The following is a 21936-nucleotide window of genomic DNA, read 5'->3' as shown; positions in this document are numbered from 1 at the left end:
TTTTGACTTTCGTGTTGCAGTAACAATAGCCTTGATTGTGATCAGCTTGTTATTCTCAAACCCTGATGACAAATTGTGATCACCCAGGAGTGAGATGAAGAAACTTGAGTCACATTCCCAGCCTTGCTTCTTTGGAGCTGAGGCAAATGATTCATTTTCTTTGGGTCTCAATTCCCTTACTGGCATATACAAAGAAGCGTGTCTTATGCCTTAATTCAAAGTTATGACCCTAGAATTTCAGACCTCTAGGGAGCCTTATAGATAATTGTTACAACAATAATAATGATGCTTTATATATGTGCAACACTTCCAGCATGCACTGAAGTATTTTTCCACCACCATCTCAATTGATACTCTCTATACATCACTGAGAAAGGAAGTTTGCTAATGACACACACATTTTTTTTGCATGAGAAACAGAAGCACAAAGGGATAAAAGAGATTTGATCAATGTAAAACAGTAAGTTAGGGGCAGGCCTGGCCCAGGAAACTAGATGCTAAGCCAATTATTCTAATTTTCTTCATGATATCCCAACTAATAATTAATAAACAGTATAAAAAATTCTAAGTCATATGTAACATTTCTCAGACAGCATTGGATACTGATATCTTCCAATAAATCTAGAATTAGATCATGTTGTTAATTCAATCCTTCTTCTTCTCTTGATTTTTATTTTTCTTCATTCTGTTTTACAACAACATCTAATACAAGGAAGGACCTGTGAAAGCAAACTTTTAAGTTAAAGACCTTAACAACGGAGGTTTGCTAAGAGAGAGGGTATGCTGGTCTGGAGCTGTTATGTACCCTAGAAAATGCCACATTCTTTAGCCTGTTCTTCTGGGTGCAGACCTATTGCAGGTGGGACCTTTTGGATAGGTTGTTTCAATTGAGATGTGACCCAACCAGTTCAAGGGATTTTAATCCTTTACTGGAGTCCTTCATGAGGGTAAAAGACAGAAGCTCAGAGATAGATAACCTTCCAGAGACATTTGGAGAGAGCGATTGAAACCAGTTCCCAGGAAAGAAGGATTAGCAAATGTTGCCATGTGGCTTCCCATGTGACAAAAGAACCCCGGATGCCAGCGGCCTTTCCTCAGAGAAGCCAGGTTCCTCTTGATGCATTAATTTAGACATGTTCATGGACTTAGAACTGTACATTTGTAAACTAATAAACCCCCAGTGTAAAAGCTACCCCATTTCTGTTGTATTGCATTCTGGCAACTTTAGCAAAATGAAACAGAGGTCCGTTAGAATGAGAACAGGAAACAGATATTTATATGCTTAATTTTCTGTGATATCACCTGGGAAGCCTTAGGCAAGTCATTTCACTTCTCTGGACTTCAACTTTTTAATCTAGGAAATAAAGGGTCTTAACTCAGCAAGCCCAGGATCTCTTTGATTTGTGCGTTTTTGTCTTTATTATACAATTATGGCATAAAGTGTTAATAGTATAGAATGGAAAAGAATTAAATTCCCCGATGCATCTAACAAGTGTGTTGTGTGGTGTGTGTGTGTGTCTCTGTGTATGTGCTTGTGAGACACCCCTGAACTAGTCACCATTAATCAGCAAGTCAACGTAATATCCATTTCCAAAGTCCTCAGGCATTCTCCATCCAAAACCACTTCACAGGAGTTTAATGGGAGCACTCGCTCACCCCGCAGACACACACACACACACACACACACACACACACACTCACTCACTCACTCACACATGTACATGCTTCTGCCTCTTGTGGGCACAATTCAGATGTCCCTCATTTTTGAAGTCTAAAAAGATGATCAAGCAGAATTTGATGGATCCCTGCATCGATCACTAGCTTCTATAATGTTACAACAAACCTTTATTTTCTCAGAGCCGTTAAATATGCCTAGAATTGTCCAGGGATTGTCAGGTAGAAAGTTTGGGAGTTCCAGATTCAGAGAAAGGGATGGGATGGGATTATATTCTCACCTGCTTTCAAAGCTATTCACCATTTACAAAGCACTTTCAGATACATACCTCAGTTAATTCCCAAAGCAACTGTAGCAGGGCAATAATTATTTTCCCATTTTAGAGAGGAGCAAACTGAGGTCAGAGAGGTTACATGTCTTACCAAAATTTTTACAACTATAAAGTTCAGCTAGGACTGAGGACCAAGCCTTCTAACTTCTAAATCAGTATTATTTCCTTTTGAATTTTACTAAATGAGATGCTTTAATAATATAGTACTCAGATAATTTTACACAGTTTTCCGTTGAGTCATAGATAATACTTCTAGTTGTGGGAACCATTTTAGTTATCCTTTATCAAGGTCTCCTGTACTTCCCACTTCTTAATTTGTAAAAAGAGAATTGGACCTATGAGGTTTGAGTTAGTTATCAAAATTCTAAATATTTCTGTCAACTTGAGTAACAAAATATATTAGATTGTTACAGTAGGCAATTGGTGGGAAGTACCTTGAAACATGCATTTTATTATATATTTATTATATTTCATTATGTTTAATTAATATATAATAATATACATCATATTGATAACACACTACACATACACCATAGGAATACATGTACACATGAATGACCTTTTTCCTTAATAAGATCACTGCATCAAATCACCACCACCTACAAATGTGACCAAACAGAAAGATTGCAGTCCACTCTCAGAGCATGAGATCTAATCCTGGCTTTGTCACTTACCAGGTATATGATCATGGAAATGAAAGTAAGGTTCACCTTGTAAAGTTGTTGCAGGATATATGCAATTTTTGTAAAGAGTTTAGTACAGTGTCCAGCACATATGACATGCCCAATAATGTCATTATCAGCTCCTCCTGTCTGTGGAGATTTCTAAGACCAAAATACCTCTTTCCACTCAACTGTCCAGTATCACCCAATGAAATGGAAACTCCTTTTTGTATTAATTTAGTCTTAGGTGGTGCCTAGGAAAGGGAGCAGTGGCTTGTGGTCCCAAATGTTTGGTAATTGGCTCCAATTCTACCAATCACTTTCCAGGTCCCATTACTTTAAATTTATAATAACACTAAACTTCAGATACTCGATCTATTAAATAGAGGAACAGAATTACTTTTAAGAATGTTTCATAGATGAAAGGGCTAATATTATGGCTCATTGTTAAGATTAAATACAAGAAAGCACTTGAGTTTTGCTTGTAACTACTTTATTTGATCAATTCTTTTCTTACCAGGACTATTAGAGACAGATAAGACTTTTCTTCCCCATGGAAAAATAATAGCTGCAATCAAGGCAGCCTCAAATTTTCATTATTTTGTAGCCATTCTTTATTGAATTGTTTTCAATTATTTCTTCCTACTCCCAGGCTCTGGTTTACTGTTTCTCAAAAGTTATTACTGCCTAATATCTGTAAAATTGAATTTAGAAAAGGACCATATTTGGGAGCTTGTGGTTGGTTGTAATTAATAAAGGTGTCCGAGGAGTACAGCAGAAGTCTCGCCCATGTTTATAAAACATGACAGCTGCTATCCCCCTACAATCATTTTCATATTAATAGCTTGTCTTTTCACCTCTTCCTTCTGAAGCCAATTATATATATATATAGGAAATCATGGCTCTAGGTCATTGACAAAGTGAGTTAGGCTTGACCCCCAGTAACCTCTTTTCAAGAGGATAATTTTCAGAGTGAGAAATATTTCCATGACTGGAGGGTATTTTTCTTTAGAGTAAACCTTTCTTATATATATATATCATAACCTTACGGTCCTGCTAAACAAATTATATGCTAACTAAAGAAATAGGGCCAAGGGCAAATCTTTCTGCGAACAGAAATTCAGAAACAACCCTACCATATTTGAATATCATATCACTGTACTGGAGTCAGTCAAGAAATATGGGTGTCTGTTTTGTAACAATCTGTGATCTTAGACAAGGATTTTCCTTCTATGGATGTCTACCCACTTTTTCTACAAGGTTTGTTGTACAAGATGTACTTATCTGGAAAATGGGTATCACATTATAGAATTGCTGTGAGAACTGAGTGAAATGATGCATATGAAGGGCTTACAGATGCTGGCACACCTAATTATCACTATAATGGTAGAGATAGTAGTATCATTACTATTTTAATGGACTATTGGTTCACAGCTTTATACACACCAGGCCAAAGGTATATAGTTAAGCTATTAAAAATGAAACAATAATAAATAAGTCTATAATGTTGTGCTGTTGACTTCAAATGTTCCTTCTGCTTGAGAGCACCAAATGTCTATTTTTCTCCTCTCTGAAACCTTTGTCACAACCATTGTCTTAACTTCGGCCCCTCCCAATAGCTCATTCACAATAAATTCAATTGACATGCACCCTTTTTTCTTACACCCAGAGTAGCCCGATTTTCCCCATGCCAAATTTGTTTCATCGGATTTTAGCTAACTTAACCAACCGTCTCTATAACAATGCCTTCAGCACCTTGTCTGCACAGGTGCCATCTCTATACATGACAGATAAAACAATCAGCTGATTTCTGAAGTTTACATAATGAGAAACATGAGGACATTTCGGGTAGGAACTCTTGGGGGCACAGAAGAACTAACCCTCTATGAGAAATGTGTTAAATATCAGGAAATGCAGAACATCATTTTGAGGATAAAAAGGACTTTCAAAATGATACTAGTCTGATCTCTTCTTTACAGATGAAGGAAGCAAAGGTCAAAGGGAAAATGACTTGCTCAAGGTCATTCAACTACATGTGACAAGACCAATACTTCAACCCTTAATTAGGAATCATTCTCTTTTTGCTGTATCTTGTCTCCTTTCATCATAGAAAAAGAAGAATGGTCTTTATTGCAGAGAAAACAATTTCCCACTGTGTAGCTTTTCAGAGAAACACAACACAACACAACAAAGTACTGATGGGCTACGCAAGATGGCTAGAGGGTAATGTGCAGGGAAAAGGAAGTAAAGCCTTTTGTTGCTTAGATGGAGATGAAAAAGAAAGGAAAAATACAGAGAAATCTATATTCACAGATGTATCTAGACCTTCAAAATTTTATTTTTATTTAAAATCCATCTTCATTTGGATACTGGAGATAAACTGAATGTACTTATGATTTTTTGGCATTGCTTATGCTAGATGTTTATGATACATAAACCTAGTTTAAAATGTGAAACAGAAGGGAAACCTAGGTTGGTTAGGTCGTGCCTCCTCTCTGCAACTCATGTAATATCTCTTTCAGGCAAACCTTGGCTGAAGTTAGAGGTTTCACATTCATTTCTTAGAGTCTTGTGCTTTTTTATTTTAATGGAAATACTATTGCTATAAAAGATAAATAGCATTCTTCACTTCCACTAACATATACATGCTCTCATTTTGAGGTTAGTTTTTGCTTTTCCTACTTTTGATAGAGACAGGGTGCCCACAAATAACTTCCCTAAAATAATAAGCAGTTATTCGAGAAGAAAGAGCTATAGTCTTGAGTAGTAGGGACATGGGTTCATTGGAGACTGGGTCAGGGACAATCGCTAACTGATTGTTTTCACATTGGAATGAGGGCCCACATGTTTATGAGGAACAGAACAAACAGATTTTCATGGGAAATATCTCATTTTTTAAAGATGGCTACGATAAATAAAATTTAACTATTTTCAAGCCTAATGACTCATGCTCTAGGCTGTAGTTAGACTATTGGCTGCCAGTTTGCAACCTCTGATTTTATATCTTTGGACTCATTCCCCCAGCTATAAAATTACAATTGGTCTTGATTTTTATTATTTAGCCCTAAAATTTAATTTATATATCAATTTAATTTCAATTTCAGTCACTGACATTGGCAACAAGAAATCACCAACTAAGGAAATGTGATCATTAGGTGGTGACAACGGGTGTCTGTGATTGCATTGTCTCTTAAACAAGGAGCTTTTACACAGCTCATGGATTACACAATTTCTTTTCTATTTCATAGTTCTTTACCACTTACCACTGAAAAATAGATACAACGATGAAAATCAAGATGAAAGGTACTTGTAGTCACTTGACTATAACCAGATTAGAAATACTGTTTGGAAACTGTTCCAGTGAATACAGTCCTATAAAATGAAGCTTTCCTCTTTAAGTTTTATCAGCAATGTCATTTATTAGACTCCACTATTTATAAATGAAGTCATCATCTCATAGAGCTGACAGAGAAGTGTATATGGGAAGGAGGAGAAGGACTGTAAATTGAAGAAAATGCTATTTTTATTATTCCTCTTTGTCATCATTCTGAGACATAGTGTGCAGCAAAGAGGCATTAATTTTGGATTGACTAAGAGGACAAAAGATGTGAAATCTTTGACATTTATGATACGTTTTCTATGTTAATGTAACACATTGACAGTAGAGTCACCTATATGTAAACGTAAGTGAAAAATAAGATTTTACATCATGTTTAATATATTTTTAACCCTCTTTTCCTTGGGATTATCTGATCTAATTGTGCCCTTCTGGAATGTGTTTGATTTTCTAAATTGTGACAGATTACATCAGTCATGGTAGGTATTGTAAACAAATGCTGCTCAGCCACTGCAATGTGTTATGACCTCCCTCTTAAAGAATTTTAAATTACCAAAAAAAAAATCTCCTTAATTATATTCCTCATTGCTATTTGTTGCCTTCTCTAGGCTTTAGACATTCTTAAATTTGCATGTCTGCAATGCTAACATTGCATTATTTTCTGAAAACACAAAAATAATAAGCAATCATTTAATTAAATCAAAAAAGAGATTTCAATGAGTTGATATGTAAAATTTGATCTCTGTTGGCTCAATCTCCATTATCTCTTTCAAATTTTAATATTTTGATAACTTTCTCTAATGTTTCAAATTTATTTGTGGGAAGTGGCTGCACAAGAAGGATCTATTATATATGTTCCTTTGATGTGGATGCATTAAATGTAGCAAAATAATAGAGTTTCAACTGAATTAAGGAATTCCACCAATTTGTATAAGAACTAAGGTTTTCTTGACCTGACTTTTTAATAGATTGTTTTAGTAAAAAAAAGTTTTAATAGGCAGTCAAAATAAGATATTAATCATCTAAATTACTGTAAGTAGCAGTAATTCAGTTATTTTATTAGCTTTCTTTTTCAGGTGAGATTTTTATAAATTAACACATTTGTACAATTGTACAAACTGTACCCAACAATTTCTTAATTCAGTATGAATTTGGACGGTAACCCATAGGTCCCTTGACCAGTGAACGATAGTTCTCTTTAACATTAATATGTTCCTGAAATGTGAAAGGATATTCTTTGCTAACTTAAGATTCTCACTTAATGTTACTGCTGTATCTAAATATAATTATTATCTCTACAGATAATTATTATGTCATTGAATATGTGTATGGTTACTGTATTAAAATTTCATTGCATTTTCTTTGTAAAATTAGCTATTATCAATATTAGGACTGACACTTTTTCTTTTAATTAATTCAGCTCTTTACCTAACATATTTATAAGAGGTATGTTTCAAAAATTTAGGATCTGAATCAATAACTCTCCTAACTTTATATCCTTGCACAAATTACTTTGCCCCCTCTAAACTTCAGTTTCTTTATCTGTCAAATGGAAAAATAACAATACCTTTCTCAGATGCCTATTGTGAGAGGTAAAATGATATAATGCATATTGCACATGCTAACTTAGAGTATCATTAAACCTATTTGCCCTCCCTAGCACCCCACCAAACTACATTCCCCACACCTGTTTTATCTGTGTGGGAATATACAACTAGTTCTTATCAACTGACTGTAAGCAGGAATGATGTGTGTCACTTTGAATCCAAGAAATTTTCTGTGGATCACGTGACCTCTTCGTATACCATCCCTTTGCCTCTCAACCTCCATCTTCCCAATGTAATGTCAGGGCCGCACTGGAATTTAAAATTTGAACGTGTGATTTCAAATGTAGCATATGAATATTCCGGTACTATAACTGAAATAAAATATGTTGTGGTTTTGGGATAACACACATTTTTATGTTTGTAACAACCTATCCCTAAGAACAAAAATAGATGGAGAGGGTGCATTGTTTCCACTAAATTAAAAACCTAAATGTCAAGGAATTTGTTTTAGCATTTGACTTGCTTTGAAAACATTTGGAGAACTTGATGAAGAAAAAATGCTATGAAAAAAATAATTTATAAAGAAAGTAGCTCTTTGGACATCTACATTGTAACTTTCGTTATATCATGGTGGCTATGAATAAGTGCTAAGTGCAAGGACGTCAAAGGTGCATTTAGTCAAATGCATTTATTTATATACCGTAGAGGGCAAGTGACTTCTCCAGGGCCTCTCCTGGCCTATATCTTTTTACATAGTTCATAATTTATACTCTCCTAAAATCAAGAGTTAACCTCTCTAAACTAAAGCTTATAAATAAAACAATTATCTATTATTGTACAGTCATCCACTGGCTTATTTTAACATATTACGTGGCTAGAAGTAGTTTGAAAAATTTATTTGTGACTAAATAAGCTCACAACCTACTCTGACTCAAAAAGTAGCAACAGACTACATAACTGATGCTGTAGATGTTAATTTTCTCCTATCATTTAGGATTTTCTTTTCCTTTTAACCTCTTCAATGAATAGGTAATCATTAATGGGTTTCTTTGCTTTTCTTTATTTTTCCCTTTTTAACCCCCAATTTTTTACCTTATTGATGAGTAAATTTTTGCATATATGCTCCTGAACTAAAGAAGAGTTGTCTCCTGATTTACCAACAACTTCTAAATCAAAACATGGTATGTCAGTAAGCTCCTCTTATGTTTTAAATGCTGCTTGGGCATTTTATAAATGTTAAAAATATAACAGTATTTGTACCATTTTATAAATAATTGAGACTCAGAAGGTGAATGTTTGCCCATTGATTTTGATGTACCCCTCTACTCAACTGCAGAGGTGGGATTCAAACAAAAATCTCATAAGTGCCTGAGCTCTTAACTCTTGCAGCATAATGTCTTCCAAATAATTCAAAAGCTAAAACATTGGATAAATGCACAGATAATGATTAAATAAAATAAATGCAAATAAGCAATGGGGAGAGCTATTAAATAGAGATTTAAAAAACTGATAATGCTTAATGCTACTATGGATGCAATGAGACGTGAGACAAGACAATTTCATACACCCCAGTAAGGTTTTTTACCTGGAAGATAGTTTGGTGGAATATGCATCCAGATTCTTAAGATACTCATTTCACTTAAGCTAGGGAAAACTAAAATAAATATTTATGATTTTTCTTACTATAAGTGGTCTCCAGTGCTTTAAAAAAATGCACATTTTATCCATTGTGGTGATGGCTGTAAAACTCTGTAAATATACCAAAAGAACATTGAATTGTACACTTTAAATAAGTAAATTGCATGTTGCCGGAATTATAGCTCAGTAAAGCTGATATCTGATAAAACACCAATAGGAGATGAGTTCATTTTTTTTTTTTTTTTTTTTTTTTTTTTTTTAAAGGAAAGACAGAGAGAAGGAAGGAAGGATAGAAGGAAGGAAGGAAGGAAGAAAGGGAAACATCTTTAAACATTTTCTTGTTTTATTGTATTCTGTTTCTCCGTTTTTGTTACATGGGCTGGGGCCGGGAATCGAACCGAGGTCCTCCGGCATAGCAGGCAAGCACTTTGCCCGCTGAGCCACCACGGCCCGCCCCATTTTTTTTTTTATTTAGGGTATTATTTGATGAGTAAGTATATATTGATGCAGGCATAGTAGGTTTACTGAGAGAAGGATGGAGTTGAACTTGATATTAAGTAATGAAAATGGGGTGTCAAAATGAGCAAAGACCTAAAATAGGTGCAATCTACCCAGAAAACCTCTGGAAGGAAAGCGTGTTGTGGGAAAATGATGGGCAATGTTTAAAGAGATAGTGTAGACTATGTATGTTTTAGAGATCAAGCAATAAGTATGGACTTTATTTGCAGTGCTAGTGTTTCTAAAATGCCAGTGGTGGAATGTAAGATGGATTCGGTGGTATCTAAGCCTTCTTTTTATTTATTTATTTATTTTGCATGGGCAGGCACTGGGAACTGAACCCAGGTCTCTGGCATGGCAGGCAAGAACTCTGCTTGCTGAGCCACTGTGGCCCGCCCTGTATAAGATTTTACTATTAATATTTATGTATTTCTTGCAATGAAAATTAGAAAAAATACAATACATGAAATGTGAGCTAAAAAGTGGGGGAAGAGTTAAGGACAAATATGAAAGAAAGCATTGTTCATATATATGGGTATGCCAACATTATGAGTGGGTTACATGAAACATTGACGTTTGGGATGTATTACTCTAGGCAATATAGAAGCTTTAATGATGTTTGAATAGAGGAGGAATATGATATATTCATTTTTGGTTCATAATGATAATACTTGAATTCGAAAAATAAAGATTTCCTTAAGAAAACTCATTTGTCCACCTTTCTAGTTTATACTTCCAAGAACATGGGTGATCATATTCTGCTTCATACCAAAAATCATGGAAATATTTTGTAAACTGGCCATGGCAAACTCCTCTACTTTATAGTAAACAGAACACAGTGGTAAAGTATATGTTAAGCACCTCCACTGCTTGTTTACCTGATGATAGATGGATATTTCTATCAATATAAAGTACTTCATAATCCTTAAAGACTTGGACAACGTAGGGCTGATTTGCAAAGCCATTCAAGAGCTAAAGACTGAAAGTCAACATGGCTATAGGATTGACCACTTTTACTTAGGAAAATATTTGCAGATTAGTTCTGACACAAGCTGAGAAATTTTAATAATGCAAACCAGAAAGTTTCCTGAGATCAGCCACTTACATATCAGAAACAGCAGCTTGGCTTAATTTTTGAGGCTGTGGAAGAGGAGAAGATGGAGTGGTCATGGGGTGGTTTGCAACTGGAATCTATTGAATTCCTGAGCTGTGATGAAAGTCGTGCTTCAGGAAGATTCATTGAGTCACAGTGGAAGAATATGATGTAGTGATTAAGAACACGAGTTCTGTGAGCAGATGAGTTGAGCTTCTGTCCCAGCTCCCACACTTGATGCTTGCAAGTACATGAACCCTGAATTCTCCATTTCCTCATCTGCAGAGGAACCATCAGCATTGATGAGAGTAAACATGACTATGGTTATGGTAATTAAAATAGGTCATTTACATAAAACACCTGCCACAATACATATACTTAGTGCTTATAAGTACTACTTTTTATGATCAATGTGTATATGTGATGTAGAAGCGAGGCTGACAGCAGGTTCATAACTTAACAGATGAGAAAGGCAAAATTATGAATAGGGCAGGGGTGATAGAAGAAAAGAGAACACTGTACCTAAGACGTTCTAGAGACATAAGTGACATCGTGATTTATTAGAGGTGAGAGGCAAAGAGATGAGTTTGAATGTTCACAGTTGACTTACTGAGACAACGACGGTGTTTCTACTAGAAAGAGAGCAAAATGGAAGAGGTGAGGGTTGGGGGGAGAAGTGATGGATCCATAATCTGTTTTGATGTATTGACTATGAATTAAGGCTAATCTTCAAGTCTTACCATTATATCACTCTATTATTGTCAAGGGTGGTAAAATATCACCCGCGGTAAAACAGATGATTTAGGTGGTGAATGCAAGGATTATCAAGTAGCATTGGTGAGAAAATTCTGTTGTGTTAAATGTTCTGTCTACTCCTGTTTATACCAAGAAGAATGCTTTACTCTGGTGCTATGTACACTTTACTTTCTCTCTAATACCTCTTTTTTTCTCTCTCTCTCTCTTTTCTCTCTCTTCTCAATGAATCTAGTGTCTGGGTGACGTGAATATATGCCCTTACAATTAAACGGCATTAGGAAATGCAGGTCAAATACACAGTATGAATGCACTTTATACCCTGTGATGGTTAATTTTATCTGCTGATTTGGTTAGGTTTTGGTGTCCATTTGTTCTGTAAAATACTAGCTTAGTTTTTTACTGTGGTGGTATTTTGTAGATGGGATTTGTATCTACAATCAGTTGACTACCTTAAATATATTACATTATCCTCCATAATGTAAATGGGCCTCATCCAAACAGTTGTAGGTCTTAACACCAAGAATTGAAGATTCCAGAGATCAACTGTGGGAAACAGCTTATGGCACCGGCAGTGTGCCGGCCATCTTGTGGTCTGACGCCATCTTAGGTACTAACTCAAGTTAAGTTTCTATCTCAAGTTAAGTTTCTATTTCCTCGCTTCTGCTCTGCCCTTCCCTGAAATCAGCTGACCAGCCTTGGCTAAACTGCCTTTCCCATCTTAGTCTCTGCTGATTGGTTGCTTAACCACAGGGTAACGCCCAACCTCTGCTAACGCCCGATACAAGTCACCTCCCCTTTCTTGCTGCATAAATACCCTGGATTCGCCTTCAATAAACGAGACTTGATCAGAATCCTGTCTTGTCTCCATTCTCTGTGTCTCTTGTCCCCCCATTCTCACTTCCTCCCTCAGGTCCAGGTTCGTCTGTCCCGCTGGTCGGGACAATCAACTCTTACTTGATTTTCTAGCATCCCAGTTTCCCTAGCATCCCAGTTTCCCTTAAGGAATTCAGACTGAAGACTTGCATATATCTTTTACCACAATTTTCCTTCTTGGCTCTCCCAACCCTGACTTGCCTGCCTCACATACATATATATCCTGCTGGTTTTCTTTCTCTAGAGAACCCTGACAAATGCACACGCACTGAGTTGGGTATACTTTTTAAAAAATAGGTTAAAAAGTTTGGTGAGATATATAGTATTCAAAACTGTCATATATTTCTGGTGGAAATATAAAATGAGGCAGTCACTTTGGATAACAGCCTGACGGTTCTTCAAAAAGTTAAACATGGAGTTATCTTATGACCCAACAATTCTACTTAGGTATATGCCTAAAGGAAATGAAAATGTATCTCTGTGCAAACATTTGCACATGAATATAAATAGCAGCATTATACATAGTAGATCCAAACAGGAAAGCAGTACAAATGTCCATCAATTGAAGAATGAATAAACAAATGTGGTGTATCCATCCAATGAAATATTACTTGGCTATAAAAATAAATAAAGTATTGATATATGCTACAACATGGATGAGCCAAAGAACATTAAGTTAAACCAGCCAGTCATAAAGATCACATATTGTATGATTCTGTTATATGAAATGCCAAGAATAAGCAAACATATAGAGAAACTAAGTATATTCATGATTGTCCATATCAGAGGGTTTCAGGGGAAATGGAGTGTAAGTGCTACTGGTACAAGGTTTCTTTTTGAGGTGATGAAAATGTTCTAAAATTGATTGGGTTGATGGATACATCACTCTGAATATACTAAAAATCATTGAACTGTATAATTGAATCATTGAAATGGTAGAAGTATATGAGTGTGAATTATATCTCAATAAAGCTGCTTTTTATCAAAAAATTAAATAACATAATTGTTTGGTTTTCATTATATTTTTGCATCAATTTCTATTTGCTTCAACAGAGCCTCCTTTTCCCATTATGGTCTTAATAAGAACTCTTGTTTTTAAAACACATTCATCTTACTAAAAAACAATAAATCAATTTAAAAAAATGTTAAAGAAGCAATAGTACAGGCACCACTAGGATATACCAGTCATGAAAGTTGAGTTTGAATGAATGAAGCCTAGAAAATACTGCACTCAGCTATGTCAAATATTAGGAAATATTCTTCTCAAGTTACAACATAGGGTTCTTATGGGGGATACATTTACTGTAAATCTATGAGAAACTACATGATAATATTACAATGGCTAAGATTCAAAAAGAATATAAATTTGATCTTCAGATGGTTTTCCAAGACAGTTCTTAACATAACTTCCTAGTAGATATTAACTAATTACTGAGCTATGATTTGGAGAGCTGAATGACATCAGAAGCCAAACAAAAATCAAGTAGAAACTTTCAAGTTATTGCAAAATTAACTGGCATGACAATCAGGCTACCTCTCAGTATGAACACTAATTTTCAGTTCAGCACTTTTCCCTTTATAGAGGCAAATAGAATGACACTGTATACAAAATACAAATCAGCAAGAACAAGGCATGGAAAAGAAGGCCAATGTGGAGGCTAACCAACCATCATACAATTCTCAAGGGATTCAATGAGATCAATTAAACAATGTTACTCAAAGGCAATTCTAGTATCCAATGCAGTTTTGCCCTGATTTCCCCAGGAACATTAATTGCCTTGGGAAGCCTTGGTAATTCTTGCCATGCTATAAGTAGATCTTTTTTTTTTTTTTTTTTGGAAGTATCTCTTAATGAACAGTGAATGCCCTACATCATTCTCAATAAGACATTAAGGAGAAAATGATGTTAAACTCTGTGATTTAAAATCGCCTCCTCTCCCATCAATTCACTTACGCTCTCACCATCATTTACTTGGTCCTGATGCCTCTCTGGACTCTATATGGCTAAGCAAAAATTCTGCTAGCCTTGAGTTTGTGGGTTCTGTTTTAGGAGGCCAGGATAATTATAAAAATCTGAAAATACAGCAGAATTTAATGCCCACTCTCTCATTCGGTAAGCATGCAGAATTGGAGATTATTTTTACAAGTATTCTTTATTTCACAGATGGAAGACTTCAGTTCTAAGGCAAGCCTGAACCTATTTATATGGGTCAAATAAATGACTGTTCTAGTACTTGATAAACAGAATTTCCCATGACTATGGGAACAGAAGGCCATTTTAAAATATATACCTGAGTATTACTTTGCCTGTCTTTCAAATACTTTTTGCAAAATAAGAGAGCATTTAGGAGAAACTTGCAAATGCTGAACACAACATTAGGGTCAGATAACTCTTAGATTTAGAATATGGCAAATATGAGTGTGGAATTTTGGAATCGATCCTTGTGTAGCATGTTAATTTTCCTTCTTTCTACAGAATAGATGAAGGTCTGATTCCAAATTAGTCAATGCAAAAATATCCTATGAATTCTAGAAAAAAGATCAGGTATGTGAGAGTAAATCACCAGAAAACAACTCAACTCGTGGAAATATATTTCAAAAGACTGTCTTAACAGATGGGAAGCTGAGAAAACAATGTTTTTATTTGAATTGGGGCATATTTAAATTCACAGACTTTTTAAAGGAGTAGATGGGGTAATTTATATGGATTCCATACCCAGGATTGCCGAGGTTTCAAAGCAGTCACTCATGAAACAGGTATAATCTAAAAATATGTTTAATTTGACCTACCTGGGATTTTAAATAAATTGAATTAATACCATTAAAGTTCTGATATTTCTTATAAGAAACACGAGTTTTAGCTTCTCTTGAGAAATCTATGGTCCTGACAACATTAGGCCTCATGCACACTCAATAAGCATAGTTAATATTAGTAATAGCTACTGTTTATTGAATGCTCACTAAGTGCTAGATATCATTCTAAGCATTTTTAAATTTTTATTCATTTATTTATTTGCATGGGCAGGCACCAGTAATCGAACCTGGGTCTCCAGCATGGCAGGTGAGAACTCTGCCTGCTGAGCCATCGTAGCCCGCCCTATTCTAAGCATTTTAGTTTTTGTTTTCAATGCACTCAATATCCTATGATGCAGCTATTTTTTATCCACATTGGGGTTCTGGTAGAAATGATCTGCTTGATATTTATAGCTATTAACTTATGGGCTTGGGATCTGAACCTAGAAAGAACTGTGTCACCTCAAAGCCCAGTCCCTTAATCAACAATGGAGTCAGATTGAATTTAATATTAAATTTACTGAGCAGGAAATTATTTCATAGTCACTATGGTCACTTTTCTTGCAGTATTCCAAATACTTCTCTTCCAATATATTATATAAACATATTTCCTAAAAGGAAATATTAGACCTATACTTGCTCACCCATGTTTTAACAAGTCTTTCCTATTTTTTTTTAAATAATTGCTATTCATTTTTGCTTAAAGAAATTAAATAATCCCTTAATTCAATTTGAATCCTATTTGATTGAAATTGATAGCATACATTTACATTAATCTATTTTTCTAGAATAGCAATTAGAATTTTCTCTAGGAAGTTAAAACACTTCCTTTCATCATCTGAATATCGTTTATAGACAGGTGATGGGTTCTTCTGAATCATGTCTACCAGAATTTTATTTCTGAAAGGGTGACTTAATGTTCTTTTCAAGCACATCTTACCAGAAGTTGTCTTCACGACTTCAGTGGTATTTCTCAGTCCAACAAATGAAAATTGATAAAGCCTCCAAGATCTTGTGTCACCCACTTCAACAGAACTGCGCTTCCATTGATAGACAATTTCTTCACGTGGATAGCCATCTGCCATGAGATGGGAAAGCACACATTTAAATTTATTACAAATGAGCCTGTGTAGCAACACCTATGAACATGGTAGGTCTAGAGAGATACAGAGTTAGGAATTATATGAGACTCCTAGATTGACGAACATCACAATCAAGGAAATTACTACAAAGACACTGTATCTTAATGAAAAGAAGAGTCTAAAGTCAGAAGGTCAAAATTACCCTTGAACATTCATTGCAGCATTATGCGGGATAGCCAAAAGTTAGAGGCAACTCAAGTGTCCATCAACAGAGAAATAGATAAACAAAATGTAATATGTCCATACAATGCAATATTATTTAACCATATAAAGAAATGAAGTACTGGCACATTCTACAACATGGATGAATCTTGAAAACATCATGTTGAATGAAATAAACCAGACACAAAAGGACAAATATTCCATGAAATATTTGGAAAAAATAAATTTATGGAGATAGAAAGCAGAATTGTAGTTACGAGGGGTTTTAGGAGCAGGGATTGGGGAGTTATTGCTTAATAGGTATGAATTTTGGTTTAGGACGTTTAAAGTAGTAGAGGAATAGATAGTGGTGAGAGCTACAGTGTAGGTTAATATCAATGTACTTAATATCGCAGAATTGTTCACTTTAAAAAGTTTAAAATTATTTTTGTATTATGTATATTCTACAACAATTAGAATCACTAAAAATGAAATTTAACGAATTACACATATGCGTCCTTTACATCATCTGGGATAATGTATAAAAATGCCCAGTATATAATGCATCATAGATATTAAAAATATGGCTTCACAGTGAATGGAAGTCAGTAGGGCAAGGTTTTGAGTTATGCAGAAACAGAAGATAATGAGAGAAGAACAAACTCAAATCCTTCTCTAAGGAATACAACTGGCATAGAAGATGGTTGGGGTAAATAACCTCAACCATGCACATTAATCTCTCTCTCCATTTCTTGTGACTCCATTTTAATGTAAGCAGAGACCTACAAGTAAAAGCAGTGACTGGAATTGCCAAGGAACAGATACCAATGAACACTATGGAGAGTCATAATGGATCAGTCCCATTCAGCAAGTGGAATAAAGGCTTCATGAAAGAGCACTGCACTGACAGGTGGGTAAATGGACTGGTTACTAGTGCCACTTCCTTACCATAAAAAACACCCTGGATAATTTTCATTTTGCTTTCAATCACTCATTGCCTTGAGAACAGTATTTACCTCAAAGAATTGAGGTTCAATATATATTTATTAAAGATTTGTCTAGTAATAAAGCTTGTGGTGGTTTGAGGCTGTTATGAACCCCCAAAAAAGGCCATGTTCTTTTAATCAGTTCCTATGGGTACAGACCTATTATAAGTGGGACCTTTTGGTTAGGTTATTTCCATTAAGACGTGACCCATCCCATTCAAAGTGGGTCTTAATCCCCTTCCTGGCGTCCTTTGTGAATGGAGAAAAGACAGAAAAAGGCCAGAGAGTTCAGAGAAGCCGCAGAGAAGCTGAGAGACAACGACACGCCTGCAGAGACTAAGACAGCCACTGAGGCCAAAAGCTGAAAGCAGTGAAATCCGGGAGAGAAGGACCAGCAGATGCTGGCCATGCGCCTTCCCATGTGACTCAGATGCTGGCAGCCTTTCTTAGGAGAAGGTATCTCCCTGTGATGACTTAATTTGTACGTTCTCACAGCCTCAGAACTGTATCTTGTAACCTACTAAATACTCAGTGTTAAAAGCCAGTTCATTTCTGGTATATTGCATTTCAGCAGCTTTAGCAAACTGAAAAAAATGCTACAGAAAGATATACAGATTATGTGAGCTTTTCACAGCTTGACTTCAGACCCCTTAAGTTTTTTCCATTACAGTAATTTTGGTACAACTCTGTGTCTATTTCATTCTTATTAATAAAGAAGAGAGAAGCAAGAAAGGAAATTCCCTAGAGAATTATGGAGGTGATGGGGGGGGGGGTGAAACTCAGGAAAAGAATGATATTTGAGAATATTCTTTAGAGAATTTAATAAGAGTGAATTTTTCTCCTAGCAATAAATTATGTTACATTGCATTTGGGTGGAGAGGACAGAAGGACAATTATTGATTGGAGGTCTGATAGCCCAGAAAGCACCTGTTCTTGAGCTTTAGTTGACCCAGGAGAAGAGTAGACCCACTTGGAAAATATAAAGAATCTTAACTTACTCAAGATCTGGGAGGCTTTACCTTTATAATTAAATATGCTCCATTTTTGACTGTGGAAAATAAATGAATTGAGATTTATAATGGTAATATTTTCAAATATACATGATGTAGAATGATATTTTTCCTCTGGTTCCCTCTGGCATTAATGTAATGATTAACAGATGCTCGCTTCTCTGGTCATTTATTCTTTATAAAGTATGGTTATTATGAAATAGTTGGTTTTTATAAGTATCTCTAATGTCCTAGGAAAATTATGTTGATAAAAATATAAATGTAGAATCCATAATCAATGTATAGTTCTGCCTAATATGCACAAGTGCCAGACCAAAAATAAGGAATAAGTGAGCCACTTAAGATGGATGCTGGAAAAATAATAGGGCAAACATTTTTAAGAAGCTGAGGCTGTGACAGTTTCTAAAATTTAATCAAAAGTGAGAGTTATCATTGATCCTCTTGCTGTAGTCTACTGTCTGATAATAATAATTCATAAAAATAAGATTTTTTTAATTGAGTCTGGTTTAGTGCCAGATGTATATGAATCATTTTACATATATTATATCAACCAACAACGCCACTGTGGGGCAAGTTTTATAACCTTCATTGGGCAACTGGGAAAGCACATAGATTTAGAAGTTTAAGAATTTGCCCAAAGTCTATAGTTACAAAGTGACAGAGTTGGAGTTTAAGCTGGACCCACTGGCACCAAAAGTCCAGTCTTTTACTCAATAGTGGATAAGTCATTCTTTATATAACTGAACTCCATGTAGAAGACATAATTCTTAATTTTGCTATATCAAACAGACATATAGAAATTAGAATCAGCAAATGACATTGTTGAAACTCTGAACTTTCTAATGAGTAAAGGGCATAAATAACTACCAAATATGCTGCCATGTTCCTCTCTTGGGCCCATCAGGGAGATGGGTAATCAACCACTGCACTTTTCTTTTGAGTCCAGGACTGGCCTTACAATCCTTCTCAACAAAGGGCTCTAGGGGAACAGTCAGAAATTTTTTACAAGTCAGCGCCCCAACGAAACTTTTTTGGGATTCATGAAAAATCCATTCTTTTGCAAGAATCTCCCTAACATGGACAAGTTGGGATTATGATGAAAGGACTGCCCAAATCTTCTAAACCAACAACAACATTGTTTAATATAATGTTAGACATTTCTGCAACCCTCCTATTTAATTGACATTGCAACCAGATGGACTACTAGTAAAAGGAGATACAGAATATAGAAGGAATTAGTACTTACAACTAGAAAACTCCAGAGGGCAGGAGTGTTCATCCATTGGGAAGTTGTGCAACTGTAATTGGCATTCAGCATCAATTGTCAACCTAAAAAGAAATACATATATTTTAAGCATAATTTTAAAAAGTATATTAGGATAATTTCTAGTGACCTTCAGTCAGTCTTTATTCCTGAAGAGTCTAGCTCAAAAGCCAATCCCATTGAAAAAATTCACCAAGTCCAGGAGAAAGGTATTTAAGATTTCATGTAGTTAAATCATTTCCACAGACTAAGCAATGGCATCTTGTTCACCTCAACTCTCCATTTATCCACAATATATGAAAAATTTGAGTTTGTTCCCTTCCCCCCCAAAAAATAATTACACACATGAGATTGCTCAGTTAATACTTTAACTTAAGGGAACAAAGTATTTTAAGAATTTAGGTTCATTTATCATTTGCATGTAAATGAATGTTAATTATCTCAGATCTTATCCACTAATTAAATCAGGACTTGGTATTTGTAAATGCTTGTTAGCTGTTCACTTTGAATTACTATATGTGAGTTTAAAAAACTCTATATTATACAACAATGATGTTTTTTTTCTACAATAGAATACTCTGAAGCCATTAAATAGGCTGCTATCAAGTAGAAGAATGGCATACAAGAATGTTAAATACACGCACATGAACACATTCATATATACACAGATATATTAGTTCAGTGCTTTTCAGTGACTCTCAGTTTGTGTCTCAAGACTTATTAAACACATAGATTTTCTGTTTCTCAATATAGGTTGGGACTCCAAGAGGCAGAGGATTTAAAGGAGTTACAGATGTTCCACAGGTCTTTGGAGAAATATGAATGTATTCCAAACTAGTAATGGAGATGTTTTGATGATTTTAAAACTTTCATATTTGTTAGCTATATGTTTAGCAATATAGAGATATCAATGTTGAAATAATAATATGCTATTTCATGAAAATTTATTTATTTTTTGAAAGTCTTCAGTTTGGATTAATTTTTTATTGGGGAGGTTTTATTATTCTAGGGTGTAATAACAGACCAACTACAGAACTTAAAATCTAACTATCAATCATTGATCCCTTTTTTGCTTGCAAGGCAGTTTAAAGTGAATTGTTTTGTCATTTAATAAGTGTTATTATCTTCATCTTGTAATTGAACTTGTTCAAAGTCCCATAGCTGTGGCACAGTTGAGATTAGAATTCATCTCCAAAGCTAGAGGCTTTACTCATTTTTTCCTCAATAATTATATGCTCTTCTAAAAAGAATACTCATTTTATTTATAAATTAACTCACATTTAATGCTTCTTTAGTGTTATTTCTAGCAAATTGTAAAGAATGTGCATAGATCTTAGATCCATGTGCACACATAAGCTCACAGATGACGTAAATAACCTGAATAAAATCATCTTTATATATTGATAACTCATTCAAAGCTTGCTTGAATCTCATGAATGGTATCTTTGAGGTGGTCCCCATAATTGCAGTGATTCCACAAATTAATAGAACTCAAAACTACTATAATGTTATGAGAAAGATAATAGGACATCAGAGAGTATGACTAACTTAGTATTTCACAAGTGAGGCTGAGCGCTGCTTTATGAGACAGACTTTGATTTCCACTAGATTCTAATTCCAGTCGTTGCCTTATCTCTCATTTAATGAAATCTGTGACAGATACAAAATACACAATCAATTTCTTTTGTAATTGTGGCCATTTTTCCTAGTACTGAAATTCCTCTGACAAAAATTTGGAGCCATATTAAAGTATTACATCAAATATGTTAGATAGTACATAAGGCATAAAATCTATGCCACAAGTGCACTCAGCATGAATCATTTTGAAGCTAGAAATTCTAGTATATTAGAATTCTAGTATATTTTTCATATTTGTAACTGAAAATATATAAAAATGATTTCAATATCTGCTATGCTCCTTGTGTATCAGGCTCTATGTCAAGCAGTTTACCTATCATCCCATTTAGTCCTTAAAACAATTCTGTAAGGTAAACATCATTACCTCTAATTTATAGAAAATTGAGAAAATGAAAGCAAAAATAGCTTTCTCAGTTATGGTGCCAAGATTGCCTTGTGAGTGTGTAGGGATTGGGTGGGGTGTGGGTGGTTTCTTTCCTAATAATCTCTATCAATTTCTGCCTAGTCCCCCTCAATATAAAAGCAACCCATGTAAAACATCACACTTAAACA

At 34.9% G+C, this 21936-nt stretch overlaps 1 protein-coding gene across 5 annotated transcripts in view; it reads right to left on the bottom strand.

Annotated features, from left to right (window-relative positions):
- The window catches only part of GABRG2 (gamma-aminobutyric acid type A receptor subunit gamma2), a 117874-nt gene that overhangs the window by 59040 nt on the left and 36898 nt on the right, over nt 1–21936 (bottom strand). For all 5 annotated transcript variants that reach the window (XM_077138092.1, XM_077138093.1, XM_077138095.1 and 2 more), the window contains exons 5-6: nt 19729–19811; nt 16144–16281 (exon numbers count right to left, since the gene is read on the bottom strand). In XM_077138092.1, the coding sequence (XP_076994207.1) occupies nt 16144–16281; nt 19729–19811 (221 nt within the window). The remainder of the gene's footprint in view (nt 1–16143; nt 16282–19728; nt 19812–21936) is intronic.

This window comes from Tamandua tetradactyla, chromosome 20 (assembly GCF_023851605.1).
Source record: "Tamandua tetradactyla isolate mTamTet1 chromosome 20, mTamTet1.pri, whole genome shotgun sequence".
NCBI classification, from domain to species: domain Eukaryota; kingdom Metazoa; phylum Chordata; class Mammalia; order Pilosa; family Myrmecophagidae; genus Tamandua; species Tamandua tetradactyla.
Note: the sequence above shows the minus strand (reverse complement) of the source record. Positions and strands in the feature narration are given on the sequence as shown.